Below are 13,258 nucleotides of genomic sequence, written 5' to 3'. Positions count from 1 at the left end.
TGGAGAACCCTAACCCTGGTTGCTGTGGGTAAAGTAAACAAAGGACATCCATCCAGCCTCTCAAAGGCGGCTGGCTCCCTTTCCTCATATTCAGCCACTCTGATTACTTACGTCAACAACGCGGTCCACCATCACAGCTTTCACCATCGCCGCGACATCCATACAAGCCTGTTACCTCTCATCTTATGGATCTTATTTGCTTCAATTAGCTCAGCACTTTTCAATTACAAAAATTGCATGCCATGCGAGTTTAGAGGCGAAGGCGGTGGGGAGCATTTGCTTGTGCTTGTTTTGCTCTTATCGACTCATTTAATATGGAGCAGCCATCAGGAACCAGGGGTCGTACATCATGGCACGAACGCTCTTCGTCCAAGCGCCGGCAATCAGCTAGGGAAAGCCTGCAGCCATGGACACCCACTCGTTGCCATCGCCTGCTCCGCCCCCTGAAGACACACATTTCCGCCCTGAGGCGCGAGGTCGACCTGGAGGACTCGGAGAGGCTGAGTGATGGGGCCGCCCAGGACGGTACCGCTGAGGCAAACCGTTCAGGTCTCCAGCATACCTACTCGCGGAGAGGACGGAAAGCACGCGGGCGTCCAAGCACTTCGGGGGTTCCAAAACATTCGTCTGCGTGCACCCCGAAGAAGAGGCAGAAGAGGAACGTCCCACAGCCAGGGGAGATTTTCCTACCAACACCCGTCATCCGGAGAGCCCGAGGCCAACTGCTCTCTTCGCCGGTACAGCAAGCACCACACGCTGAGGCGGAAGGGGTCGTCCCGGGGAAGAAGAGGTTCGCGGATTTCCGTGGACAACGGACGCCATCCGTCCTCGCAGCTCTGGAGAGCGAGATGCAGCCGCTCCGCAACCGCATCTCGGCAACGCGTTACTCGCTCTATGACTCCATACTCCGGGCGGTCCATTCGATCCTCACAGCAACTGCGGCCCCTTCTCCAGACTCCCCGGGGGGCAGGTCTCTCGTGGCAATGTGCCTTCGTGTGGTGCCCGAGTATATCGGCGAGCTCGAGTACTGGGAGGAACGTGACGCGGAGCAGCTGGGGACCAAATCAACATTGCAGAACTCGGAAGTATCCAATGAGATCTATGGCGAGGTCGAGTCCATGTTGCCGTCCAGCGCCACAGCGGGCCATCTCAGAATTGTTGTCCGTGCCCATGCGATAAAAGTCATCAAAGACTCGATCGCCGAGGGCCTGTTAGACGATAACTTCACGATATTGCTCATCAGGCTTTGCTGCAAGACAAGGTCTTTCAGGGAGGGCGAGGAGCTGCTGCAGGAGCTGCTTGGCTGTTCCTACCCGAAGCCCAGGGGCGTTGACAGCACCTTTGTTGAGAGCCGGAAGCTCGCACCACTGAAAGCACTCAGAGACTTCGCGAAGGAGTCGGGCAGACCACAGTTTATGCAAAGACAGCTTTGCACGTTACTGAAGCAGCAGCAGTTACCTCTACTCTGGCTGTCCACAAAGGAATTCGGTACGATTTGGTCCGGCATGGTTAAAGCCCTATCCAGAGACGATATCTGTGACGACACTATATCATTGACGGTCCAGATGATCACATCACTCTCGACACAGACCAAGCTTGAGGCTGCGTCTCTCAGAACCCACAGTAGAGATCTCAAGAACTTATCACACCAGACTTTAGTTAGTGCTATCACAGCAGTCTCTACTTTGTCCATCCTGGGCCAGGAAGCCTTAGAATCGCCCGCATGCCACATCAGCCAGACAAGCACGACATCAGCATCACGAAAAGTCGGATTTATCATTCAGAGATGTATATACGAGCTAAGGAGAACCAGGAAATCAAGCTGGCCAGCCACAGTCTTGATCCTGGCTGCATTTTTCACAAACACATTACCAGCCAGCCACAAGGATAGCATTGTATCAGGAGTTTTGGGCCGGATTATGAGCGGCCAAGAAAGCATGGAGGGTAGACAGCACTATGAAGCAGTCACATCCCTCATCGGAGCTATTGCACAGTACTGTGGTCGAGGATCAGCACAGCCGTCGCACTACTACGTCAACAAGCTTTGCGATCAGCTCGAGCAAGAGTTGTCTACCATCGGATCCCCGAGGACCCTCCGCATGGACTGCGCGTTCATCCTGGCAGAGCGGACGAATGACCTCCGCGACCTCGCTTTCGCCGAGTCGCTTGATGCAGCCAGGACCAAGGAGCAGGTCGTCCCTACGCCGCGGAGGAAGCCCGTCTCCTCGTCAGCCTACCGCTGGGATGAGGACATATGTGAGTGGGTCACGGTGACTCCCGCGCCAGCACGGCGGCACCGACGAAGCTTACCGTCCGGTCTGTCGCCCCCTCCGGAACAGGAACCTGATTCCGGTGGGTGGCAGGAAGAAGCAGACGACTCGGAGAAACACGTTCAGCCGAAACAGAGGCAGAAACTTGCTCGTGCTGCAGCAATAACGACCACAAACCCAGACTCCAGTGACAGCATAACTTCCCAGCGGCTCCACAGCAGACGATCATCAGGGAAGCGGAGCTGGGAATCCCATCAATCGGTCGATCTCCCGGGTCATGATGATGATGGTGTTTTCGAAGGCCTAGGCGCCCAGGGGAACAGCAACGATGAGAATGGTGTGTTTGCTCGCCAGGATGGCACCAAGAAGCGTCGCACCACGGCACTGAAACCATCTCGGGCCATTTTGAAAACGATTACCAATATTTCTCGCGACGGCGAGTGCAGCGAGGATGAGCTCGGCCTCTGAAAAGCAACCCGGCATTGATTGTTAATAGCAAACAGGAGGAGGGGCCCTTTGTCTAGGTAGGGGCTTCCATCTGCAGGCATTGTGACATGTCAAGAGTTTCCAAGCAGTGTGGTAGTGGGATACAACATGTTGGGAATCAAATATGAGAAGAAGAAAAATGCATTAACGTGCCGCGTGCTGTGTGCGTGGCCCGCTGTCGCAGAGCCAAGCTTGTGAGGCTGTCTGATGTATCAAGATTGTGGAGCCCCGGGAGGTGTGGGCGGCGCGCAGAGCCGCGTGTGCAACCACGTAAGTCTGCTGAAAAACGTGCAAGCACAGGGTACACCACGTTGTTTGCTCATAAGTTGGGTTGTGCAGAGTCTCTGGCAAGGCTTGTCACGCGGGGTTTCGCTACCGACCAGTTGTCATGATGTGACGATGCTCGAGGAATAATTTCAACCAGTTCGGCAGTGCGATCGTGGATCGCAAGCCTGGGTGCGGCAGAGCCTGGGGAGCCGCGACTTGGCATCCTTACGCACGACCCAAAACAGAACATTTCGGTCTCGCGTGATGTTGCCGTTTCACCCAAGAATTGAACAAACATGCGCGCCTAGGTTTGTTTGGGTGCGGCATCCATAATGTCAAGGGTCCATCGTGGGCGTGGTGTGGTCTTGTTACTCGACCGCTGAGAATGGGTCCTCCATCCCTGGCGTTGATCTGCTACCGCAAAGCCAGAAAAGCCTGCAAGGCCGCCTGGCTGCCGGGCTGGCGGATCACCGCCCGAGGATCGCCCGCCACCGACCGAGGTCAGGGAGCCTTGAGACGGCGGCGAGGACGCGGGCCAATGAAGGCCCAGCTGGCAGGCTTGCGAATAGTGCACTGGCCGTTGCGCCGTTGTGTTCGACGCGGCTGGGCGGCGCCTGTGGGTTCTTGAGATGTTTCGGGCTGGTGAGTCTCATTCAAGAATTGCGTAGATGATGACCCAATCCTCGTCGAAAGCCAGTGACGTGCAGTTCAAGCGCTCTCTCGCCCAGCCCCCATCGTCAATCAGATGGCATGTGGTTCTTTGATAGCGCCCGAGGGCCGTTTCAGCCACTGCAACCTGATTGGGTTGATTGGCCAGACAGCAGCACCCGCAAGGGCTGGTCGATAAGGGAGCATCGTAGCGACGTCGCCCTCTGACGAACGCCTTGCTGGGCAGTCCGATGTTTTTTCGTCGAAGCTCGCTGGCCTCGGTCGCACCATGTCTCGCTGGCAGGTGATAGATTACATCGGCACTTGGCGGCTAATGACTTGCGATCAGCTGGGCCGACTACATGGCATCGATCGGATGGGCGCCGAAGTCTCGAGCAGCCTCGATCTGGCTAGGCCGTCGCGACAACCTTCGAACTCAATTCAAGCCTCTTTGACTCTTCGTATACAACAGCAGGTCGATAAATGACCAGACGCAGGTCCAAGCCGCGCCAGTTGCAAGTAGATTGGGAAAACATGGCCTGCCGAACTCCGGTTGTCCGGGTCTGCATGTCTATTCAGTGGTCCTCTTGCTAGCGTTGAGATCTGATCTTGGATATCTCGATACGCGGGGTGGGCGTGTCCGCTTCGAACGGTGTACCAGATTATGCAGCACCACGAGAAGCTTGTTCGATATTGCGAATAGCTTGATCCCTTCCGCGGACCGATGAACCGTGTGGCAGGTCGTCATTGTCTCAGCCAGCCATCTTTCCAACCATGGCTGGCAGGGGACCGACCACGCGGTTCATTGGTGCAGGATATAGATGACTTACGGGGCACCTGCAGGCAGGTCTGGCAGTGGACAGTAGCGCGCTCTAGGAGAAACCCTCGACACAAACTCTTGAGCCGGAGAAGTAACACTGGGGCTTACAGGGAGAGTAGCCACTTAATTATGTCTCAAAGCTGTTCTTAGGTCAGCAGTGACAGATCAGTATCGAGACCCCCTTGGTCATTTCCGTCTGCCAGGATCCGCCTGTATGTACGGTTTACTGTAGCGCCGTCTGATAAGGCCACTTGATGGGTTGCAGGGGGGTATGATGTGCAGAGGGAACCGTCGAGCGTCAGCCTTCGGGTAGATCGTAGCTGTGGCCACAAACAAAGGCGGCTTCCATATCACTGTAACAATAGGCGTGGCTATCTGCCAAGCTCAGTGGCTAAGTGGGCATTCGGTACCCCGTGGGAGCTCTAGCTCTCGGGACAAGCCAGCGTCCCGAAGCAGTCCCCAGATGGATAGCTCGTTTCCTACACTATAGTCGGGATCTCCACAGGCCCGCTGGGGATCAAGATCGAGCTCCGAGATGACGGTCAAAGCTGCTCTGGCGCAAGAGGCACACACGAGGAAGGGGGAGGAGGATACTTTGTGCCCAGTAACCCAGCGTCTTGCCAGAGTTCAGAGTGTAATTGCACGGACTCGTGGCAAGCTGGGCTGAGCTGGGGGGTCCACCAATGGCGGGCGCCTAAAGGCGGCACTCATACCCAAACAGGCATGCGGCAGGGATGCTTGCGCGAGAGGCTGTCAGGGACGGCGGAGAGGTGAATGTGAGTGGGCCGCCCCTGAGCAGAGTCGTGGTGGGGCGAGTTTGTTTGGCCCGTTTCACATGTCCGTGTGCAGAGGCCTGCTGTCCAATGGGCCGTGGTCAACGGACCAGCTTGGAGAGCCTTCGCCGGCCGGGAGCGGCTTGAGAGGCGTCGACTGTCCGATGAAAATTTCCCACCCCGCCCGCGAAACAGAACATGGCGGTTTGACATTGGTGGGGGACGCGCAAGGACTCTGCCACCTGCGCAAGTTTGTGCTTATCAATTCGTCATCTGGCGCATGCCTGCCAAGCAGATGCAGAACACAAAGAGTCCTTGCGTCGGGATGAGATGACTGACCAGTCAGCCTGGTCAGCCAGCCGGTTTGTCGGCTCAGGGGAGTGCTTGCTGGCCAGCTTGGCGGCCTCGTAAAGCAAAGCAGAGCAGAGCAGCAGAGCAGAGCAAGACCAGCATGACGGAAGAAGCCAGAACGAGACGGTGGCTCCGGCCTGTGGCTCCGGCTTGTGGCTCGGGCATGATGTGTGCGTACGTGGGTGCGTGGGTGTGCTGCGGTTACTATGTAGTGCGGTGTTACTATGTTTGTTCAGACGACGGAAGGGCCTGGTGGCTGAGGTGGTGATTGGCAATGATCGTCGCTGGGGTTGCCCTGACACAGGCTGTTCGTGAATCATGCATGGGTGGGCGGAAAAGCCGTGACTGAAGTCGTCATCTGAAGTCTTGTCAGTCACTCCGTAGTGTATGTACTCAAGTGTGTATGTGCAAACCGAGGGGGCGGTGGGAGGCAAGACGGCGGCGACATGGCGACATGGCGACATGGCTAGCTGCACCGCCAGCGTGTTGGGGTCTGACGGGCAGACGGGAACACAAAGCCACGCCGGTCCGTCATTCTCGTCATTCTCGGAAAAGTCCAGTCTGTCTGTCTGTGCAGCCAAGAGCCCCAGGGTCAGAGAGTGCACGGGGGAATACTGCAGGAGCAGGCAGAGGTGACAGATGCGAGATGAGCAGCTGCCAAAAGAGGTGGGCAGGTGCGTGCTGTGCGGAGGTCGAGGGCGGCACGCATAGCAGGCGCGCGCCGATTTGTGGGTTCCAAGCCCAGTGGGCGTTTCGGCGTCGTGGCCAGCATGGGGCAGCCGATCCATGCAACAACAACAAGAAAAAGGAAAGAAACAAGAGACCAGGTTAAAATAGATACTGTGGTAAATGCCTGTGCTGTCAGGGACAGAGCAGTACATATACTGAGTGTGTCGTTACGGCTTGGACGACACATTATTGTATTGTAATGCATCACGCATGTAATATGCTGCACAAGTTGTGTTATACGATACTGAGTAATTAGTACACTTACAGTATACCACAGCACTGTAGCACAAGTTCAATTGGCCGGTTCACAGGCTGGCAGGTTGCCCGGGCTGACGGGAAGGTGCAGGGTACCTAGTGTACGGAGCAGGCACGTACCCCTTGCCCCTGTACCCCTGCACACGTTCTCACCTTCTCCACCCTTTCCCTACGCTTCACCCCCGCTGTCGTGTCCCTTCCCTTCCCTCTGGGTTCCCCTGAGTCGTTCGCTCTCGCTGCCACTCACCCCCAGTCCTGCCAGTACAACAATAGGCTGCTGGCTCCAGTGGCTGTCCCAAGTAGATCGCTGCAGGGCCCTCGACAGGCCAATTGATTGGACCCCACCAGGGATCCCACTCACCACGGCCGACCACTTGCTTGGCATATATCCGCCCGTCACTTCCCCTCTGTTCTGGCCGGCACACCCAGGCACACCCAGGCACACCCACGTCGTCTTGGTCGTCCAAGATTTCAACCACGCTTTCTTCATTTCACTTCAACCCAGCAGTCCGCGACTCTTGAGTCTGTTCCTCTTGGCTCACTCCATTCCCTCCCATCTTCTCTTTCTTTCAGTCCTTGATAACTCGATCCATTCCTGCAACCGGGCAATCGGGCACAAGCACTCCTTTTCACACCCTTCAATTCGTTACCAGGGCTCCTTTTTCTCATCAGCCCCCTTTTCCCCCACCGCAGCAATATCAGCATCAGCATTGCTCGCCACCGTCGCCTCGACGCACCTCACCACAACAATCTAACGGTCAAAGCAACTGGATTTGTGATTCAGGCCAAAGTTACAGGACGAGTTTCCTCTCTTTGGCTTTTTTCTTCTCACCCGCCAGGCCTTTGTTGACTTGGGGGTATCGCTGTGTTGGACTTGGTTGAGAGACAAGGGGAACAAGGCACACTCGAGCACAGGAACAATCCCTTCCCACATTTAACAACCCGAAGCGAACAAGTACGCTCTCCACAACATTCACTTTGATCATACGGGACCCATATACGAGGCCTCGCCAAACTGAGACCCGCCAGGACCCGCACCCCGGAGCTCAAACTCACCTCAAGTGCTACCTTCACATTCCAGTCCTGATTTCTAGCTGGTCTTGAATTCAGATATCCGCCCTTTCGGACTTGTCAGCCACACTCTTTCTGGCCCTTGAGGCCCAAAAGGCATATCATCGACGAAAGAAAACCATCCTTCACCTAGGGACCAGGCCGTCACCCAGGAAAGGCACCTCCCCCCCCCGTACCCACGCGGTACTCCGAACTCAACCCACCCACTCACATCTCAAGCTATTCATCATGGCCGGAGGAGGCGATGACGGGGAGACGGCTCAGGCCATCAACCCCTACCTGGAGAACCAGCTTCTCGCCAACTACCTCTACTACATCCTCGCCATCATGGCAGCCTGTGTCATCACTCACAAGATATACATCTCTCTGGTGAGATATGTCCGGACAGTGTCGTCCTTGAACAACAACACCCAGGCCTACTTCGCCCACGAGTCATGGGGGCATGCCTTCTTCAAGAGGAGCCTGCAGTACGCACCAGTCTTCCGCAAGCGACACAACCGCGAGTTCCAGGTCAGCTCCGCCATCAACATGGGCACGCTTCCCACCAGGCTCCAGCTCATCGGCCTGATCGGCTACTTCGCCACCAACGTTGCATTCTGCTGCATTGATATCCAGTTCCAGGGCAACTTCAAGAGCTGGACCAAGATGTTCCTCTACCGAACCGGTGTCTTGGCCGTCGTCAACATGATCCCCCTCTGGTTGATGGCTGCTCGCAACAACCCGCTGCTCACATGGCTGGGCATGTCCTTCGATACCTTCAACTTGCTTCACCGATGGTTGGGCCGGATCGTCGTCCTCGAGGCCCTCGCCCACACCATCTGCTGGATGGTCTCCAAGGGGCTGCCGTTCGCCACTGTCATGGGCATCGCAACCAAGAGTCCCTTCCTGATGTTCGGCCTCATCGGTACAATCGCGTTCGTGTTCATCTTCATCCAGGCTTGCAGTGTCTCGAGGCACGCCTTCTACGAGACTTTCAAGATCCTGCACATCATCGCTGCCGCTGCGGCCATCGTTGGTGTGTGGTACCACCTCAAGCTCAAGGATCTGCCCCAGCTCAAGTACCTGTACGCCGTTGTTGCTCTGTGGTCCTTCGACCGCGCTGCTCGTCTGATCCGCCTTGCCTACGCCAACGTTGGTTCCGGTGGCACCAAGACTCTCGTTGAGGCTCTACCTGGCAATGCCGTTCGTGTCACTGTCAACATGGCCCGCCCTTGGGCATTCGCTCCGGGACAGCACGCGTACTTGTATTTCCCTAGCATCAGCCTGTTGCAGTCTCACCCTTTCTCCGTCGCTTGGAGCGAGGAGACCGACTCGTACGACGGCGAGAAGCTGCCCATGGACCGCAATGAGATCCTGTCCATGAAGAAGACCAGCATGTCATTCGTCATCAGGGCCCGGACGGGTGCCACCGGATCGCTCTACAAGAAGGCAGCAGCATGCCCCGATGGCAGACTGGTCACCTCGTGCTTTGTTGAGGGTCCCTACGGCGGCGACCACAAGCTGCAATCGTACGGCACAGCCATGCTCTTCGCAGGTGGTGTCGGCATCACCCAGGCCGTTCCTCACGTGCGCGACCTTGTCGCCGGATACAACAACGGCACGGTCGCGGCCCGGAAGATTGTGCTTGTCTGGATCATCCAGAGCCCCGAGCACCTGGAGTGGATCCGCCCTTGGATGACTGAGATCCTGGCCATGGAGCGCCGCCGCGAGTGCCTGCGCATCATGCTCTTCGTCTCCCGACCCCGCTCCACCAAGGAGATCCACTCCCCCAGCGCGACTGTCCAGATGTTCCCCGGCCGGCCCAACATCGAGCACCTCATCGGCGCTGAGATGGAGAACCAGGTCGGCGCCATCGGCGTCACCGTCTGCGGCCCCGGCGCGCTGAGCGACGAGGTGCGATTAGCCGTGCGAAACCGCCAGTACAGCGGCACCATCGACTTCTGCGAAGAGGCCTTCAGTTGGTAAATACCTCTGACTGATGGCCGTCATCGGTCCCTACCACCACGATTCGAATAGCTCCGTACGCGTCTGAGTGTCGCCAGGACCGCAACAAATCACCTCGCGTATACCCAACGCATTCTTTCTGGGTGTGTGTACATATTTATTATTCATGGAAACTTTTCTTTATTTTTAAAGTCTACTTAACCCCCCGCCCGGCTTGCTTGGTCTCGCGGGGAAGGCGATGAGCGACATAAGACGGGGTGCGTTCCTTACATGCTGGTGAGGATGGCTGGCTGCAGTGCTCAATATGGCACAGATATGAGCGAGATATTTCTGCATTTGTAGCCGCTATACTTTGGAACGAATGGAATGATATCAGACCGCCTAAAAACATCACTGAACTCCTGAAACCTGTTGACTTGTCGTGAATGCGTGCCATAATGTAAAACGTCTCATTATGATCAGTGTGAATGTGAGTGTCATCGGCGCAGATGGACAACCAACGCAGCCACGTCGGCGCCTCTTTCCAACAGAATATACTATTAGTGTTGATGCACTTTCCCATAATGGCAAGTCTGGGCGTGGGAAACAAAGAAACGAATGAAGAAGCCCCAACGGCAGGCTAAACCAACCACGCTCTGGCTTACACTGTCAATCATCGGCCCAACTCAGTCGGGGCAGGCAAAGCTCAATGGCCCAGTCTCGCCCAAGGTGGGAGCTGTAGCCCATTCCCAGTCGGATGTTCCAAGCGGCTGCTGACACATTGCCGGACTGGGAGCTCTGTCCTGTCACTTGAACGTGCAGTGGAGAGCAGGATTCTAGAATTGTAACAACAGCTATAATGATGATGATGATGCTAGCTAGGCCTGTGTAGTTCCAGACGTTGTACGTGAGCTATTGGTGTATGGGAAATGGTGAAACCGTAGAAGAAAGACGCGCAGACGGACAATTATGTGAGCAGATTTGAATGTTTGCCGGGTTATATCCTTCGCCGTCTGCTACATTCGCGGGCTCATCTACTTGTGAGTTTCAAGAAGGTAGGGCTGCCTATGCGTCACCGTGATGAGGACAGCTTGCGTGCTCTCGAGAGGTTCCGACGGCTTCCGGATTTGTGTGGATAGAACGAAACCACCCGGAAACTATTTATAATAGGGTCATTTATCTGGAATCGGCTCTTCTATTATCGTCTGGGCTCTGAATTCCAGGGTGATTTGAGTCATGCTCTGAAGGAGAACCAGAGACTTCCAAGGTTGAAGTTCAACCCGCCCCACGTATATCTCCTATTTGCATATAGAACTGCCACCAAGCTCTTGAGGATGACTGAAGCAGATTGCATAGCTATCTATTTTGGGCTCAGTACAGAGGTATCCTGACATTGATGCGAGTGACTATGTATTGCAGGGCCAGCCGAACACTTAGGTAGTGTCGAGTTTCCAGCCTGAAAATCGAAGTCGAGCAGACAAATTGCAACTACTACGGGCAACATCGCTTCTCTCAATGCGATGATGATGTTACCATTATCTACCTAGGTATTGACAAAATCTAGATCAGCATTAAAACAACTAAAATACACCATATTAGAGCTGCCTGAAGTCATGAGCCTACGGAAAGCATTGAATCAGAGTGAACATGAATATCTATCTCAATATCAATTTACCACTATTATCGACTTTACATTTTTTTTTTTTTTTTTCTTTTTTTTTTTTTTTTTTTTTTTTTTTTGCAAAAAAGACTTGATCTCTGAGCGTTCACCACTGGATGAAGGCGTTTCATATGTCCTCGGAAGTATACGGAATAGAAGCGAAACCAGGGCATTGTTCCCCGAACCAAAAACTCCGCACGAAAATTGAAAGTAGGTACTCCTCAGCAGCCCTATCCATCTCTTTTACTATTTTGATACCTTAACCAGGTAGCCGTGTTGATCCCTTATAAAGTGTTCGACCTTTTCTTTCCCTTTCTTGTGTTTCCCGCCTGAATCCTTGCTGGACACAGTGTAGGCCTTCTTGCTCGATGAGGTGTGGGTCTTCTTGCTTGATGAGGTCTGAACCCTCGCAGTGGTGGACGGCGATGCGTTTCTGACCGACGTCGCAGCACTAGGCGCTGACGCTGTAGAAGCCTTGGGAGTATATGGGTACCATTCCTGATCGCTCGCTTGATAGTACCACACGTCTTTGCTAGCAACAATCCACATGTCCTCCGATTTGATATACTTGTGCCACGCGCCATCGATCCATTGGGGTTCTTCCGAGGTGGCGCTCTTTGAGCCACCATTCGAGATTCGGAGACTACCCATCCCTGTTGCTAGTCGATTCATCGAGTCGGAGGGCGCAGTCGTAGGGGGGTATGATGGGTTAGAAGATGCACCTCCTCGTGATGAAGAGGTCGAAGCGCCCCCGTACTCGGTTGGTCGACTGGGGCCAGAGCTAGTTGCACCACCGCTCGGGCCCTGACCCGAAGCCTGCCCCGTGTTTTGTTCCTCATCTCGTTGTTTGAATGTGGACCAAAAGTCTATTTGAAGTTTTCTGGCAATCGTCTCGCAAGCGGCTGGGTATTTACCACCCTGACAAAGCCATTGTGCCCCGGCTGGTGTATTCATATCTTCATTACCGCGCTTGCCGTAACACACAATTCTGGGTCTGCCAAGATAAGAGTAATAAAAAGGAGCTAGAGGATCAGAGTCGTTCACGTAGTATCGGGATCGATATTTGTCTCGCACAATCCCACCCGACTCGAAGAGGTATATTGCTCCATCCTCGGCGCAAAGTCGGCTCGGGGGGTTGCCGTCGTTTCGCGTGGCCGCATTCCACCACACGGGTGCTTCACTGGACCCATCCCTCTCGATTTGTTGTCTCTTACCCTGCCTGGGTATGGTTGACAAGAATATCATCCCTCCATGTGGATGTGGGACAAACAGGGCAGCCACCAATCGACCCCCCCGGCCGACAGGTACTCTATCGGCGCGAGCAGGATCCGACATAAGCCACTCGTAGTGTATTCGAGCGTAATATAGCAGGCCTGCCCAGGAAATGGAGTCGGCATGATGACTGTCCAGCCGTATTTCCTGTCGCCAAGTTGCATTTTTACCCATAGTATCGACAGCATATTCCATTTCCATCCACCCGAGTTCCCTAGAGCCAGACATGTTGATTGTTTCCGGGAGCAAGCTATATCCGAAAAAGAGGCTGCGGTAATTTAGGAGCGTATGACTGTATTGTATATATTTGTATTCTTCTTTATTTTGTAGAAATCCAAATATAGTAGATATGAATGACGGAGCGTAAAAAGAAGAGTGAAAGCAATAAGTTCAAAGTTGAGGGTCTCGTCCTGCGAGATATTCAAAAACCGAGAATTGGAGATAGGTTCAAATGTTTTCTGAAGAGTGTTACGCAAGTAGAAATAGGTAATCTCGTCCTGCGAGATGTTTGATGATGAGAATGAGAGTTTTGCGATGCCCAAAAACCAAAGACTACGACTCAGAAGTGACGCAGACATGAATTTATATTCTTAAGGTGTACCACCGCTGATATTTACTGGGGAGGCGTCTTCTGAGCTTTGCAACATATCATGACCCCCAAGGTTGAGGCTTTCAACCAACACTTACGAAATGAAACTGTAGCTACAACCAACCGTCATATTCTGTAACTATC

At 54.4% G+C, this 13,258-nt stretch overlaps 3 protein-coding genes across 3 annotated transcripts; 2 read left to right on the top strand and 1 right to left on the bottom strand.

The window, feature by feature from the left end:
• Positions 1-100: 100 nt before the first annotated feature.
• KVR01_004333 (uncharacterized protein) lies at positions 101-3,128 on the top strand. The gene is made up of 2 exons (XM_044790643.1): positions 101-3,026; positions 3,096-3,128. Exon 1 carries the CDS (start codon positions 315-317, stop codon positions 2,736-2,738), a length of 2,424 nt encoding a protein of 807 aa, XP_044646497.1. The 5' UTR covers positions 101-314; the 3' UTR covers positions 2,739-3,026; positions 3,096-3,128.
• A 2,405-nt stretch (positions 3,129-5,533) lies between these two features.
• Positions 5,534-6,071, bottom strand: KVR01_004082 (uncharacterized protein; the record flags this gene model as incomplete). The annotated part of the gene is made up of 2 exons (XM_044782950.1): positions 5,534-5,973; positions 6,029-6,071. 2 exons carry the CDS (start codon positions 6,069-6,071, stop codon positions 5,534-5,536), a joined length of 483 nt encoding a protein of 160 aa, XP_044646246.1.
• A 795-nt stretch (positions 6,072-6,866) lies between these two features.
• Positions 6,867-10,002, top strand: KVR01_004632 (uncharacterized protein). The gene has a single exon (XM_044790688.1). It carries the CDS (start codon positions 7,899-7,901, stop codon positions 9,633-9,635), a length of 1,737 nt encoding a protein of 578 aa, XP_044646796.1. The 5' UTR covers positions 6,867-7,898; the 3' UTR covers positions 9,636-10,002.
• Positions 10,003-13,258: the final 3,256 nt, after the last annotated feature.

This window comes from Diaporthe batatas (genome assembly GCF_019321695.1).
Source record: "Diaporthe batatas strain CRI 302-4 chromosome Unknown Contig00004, whole genome shotgun sequence".
In the NCBI taxonomy this organism is placed as follows: domain Eukaryota; kingdom Fungi; phylum Ascomycota; class Sordariomycetes; order Diaporthales; family Diaporthaceae; genus Diaporthe; species Diaporthe batatas.
The sequence above is the reverse complement of the archived record's forward strand: the minus strand, read 5'-3'. Positions and strand labels throughout refer to the sequence as shown.

Excerpts from the sequence above, each read along its gene's own strand:
- KVR01_004333 (XM_044790643.1), top strand. The coding sequence starts at position 315 with ATGGAGCAGCCATCAGGAACCAGGGGTCGTACATCATGGCACGAACGC.
- KVR01_004632 (XM_044790688.1), top strand. The coding sequence starts at position 7,899 with ATGGCCGGAGGAGGCGATGACGGGGAGACGGCTCAGGCCATCAACCCC.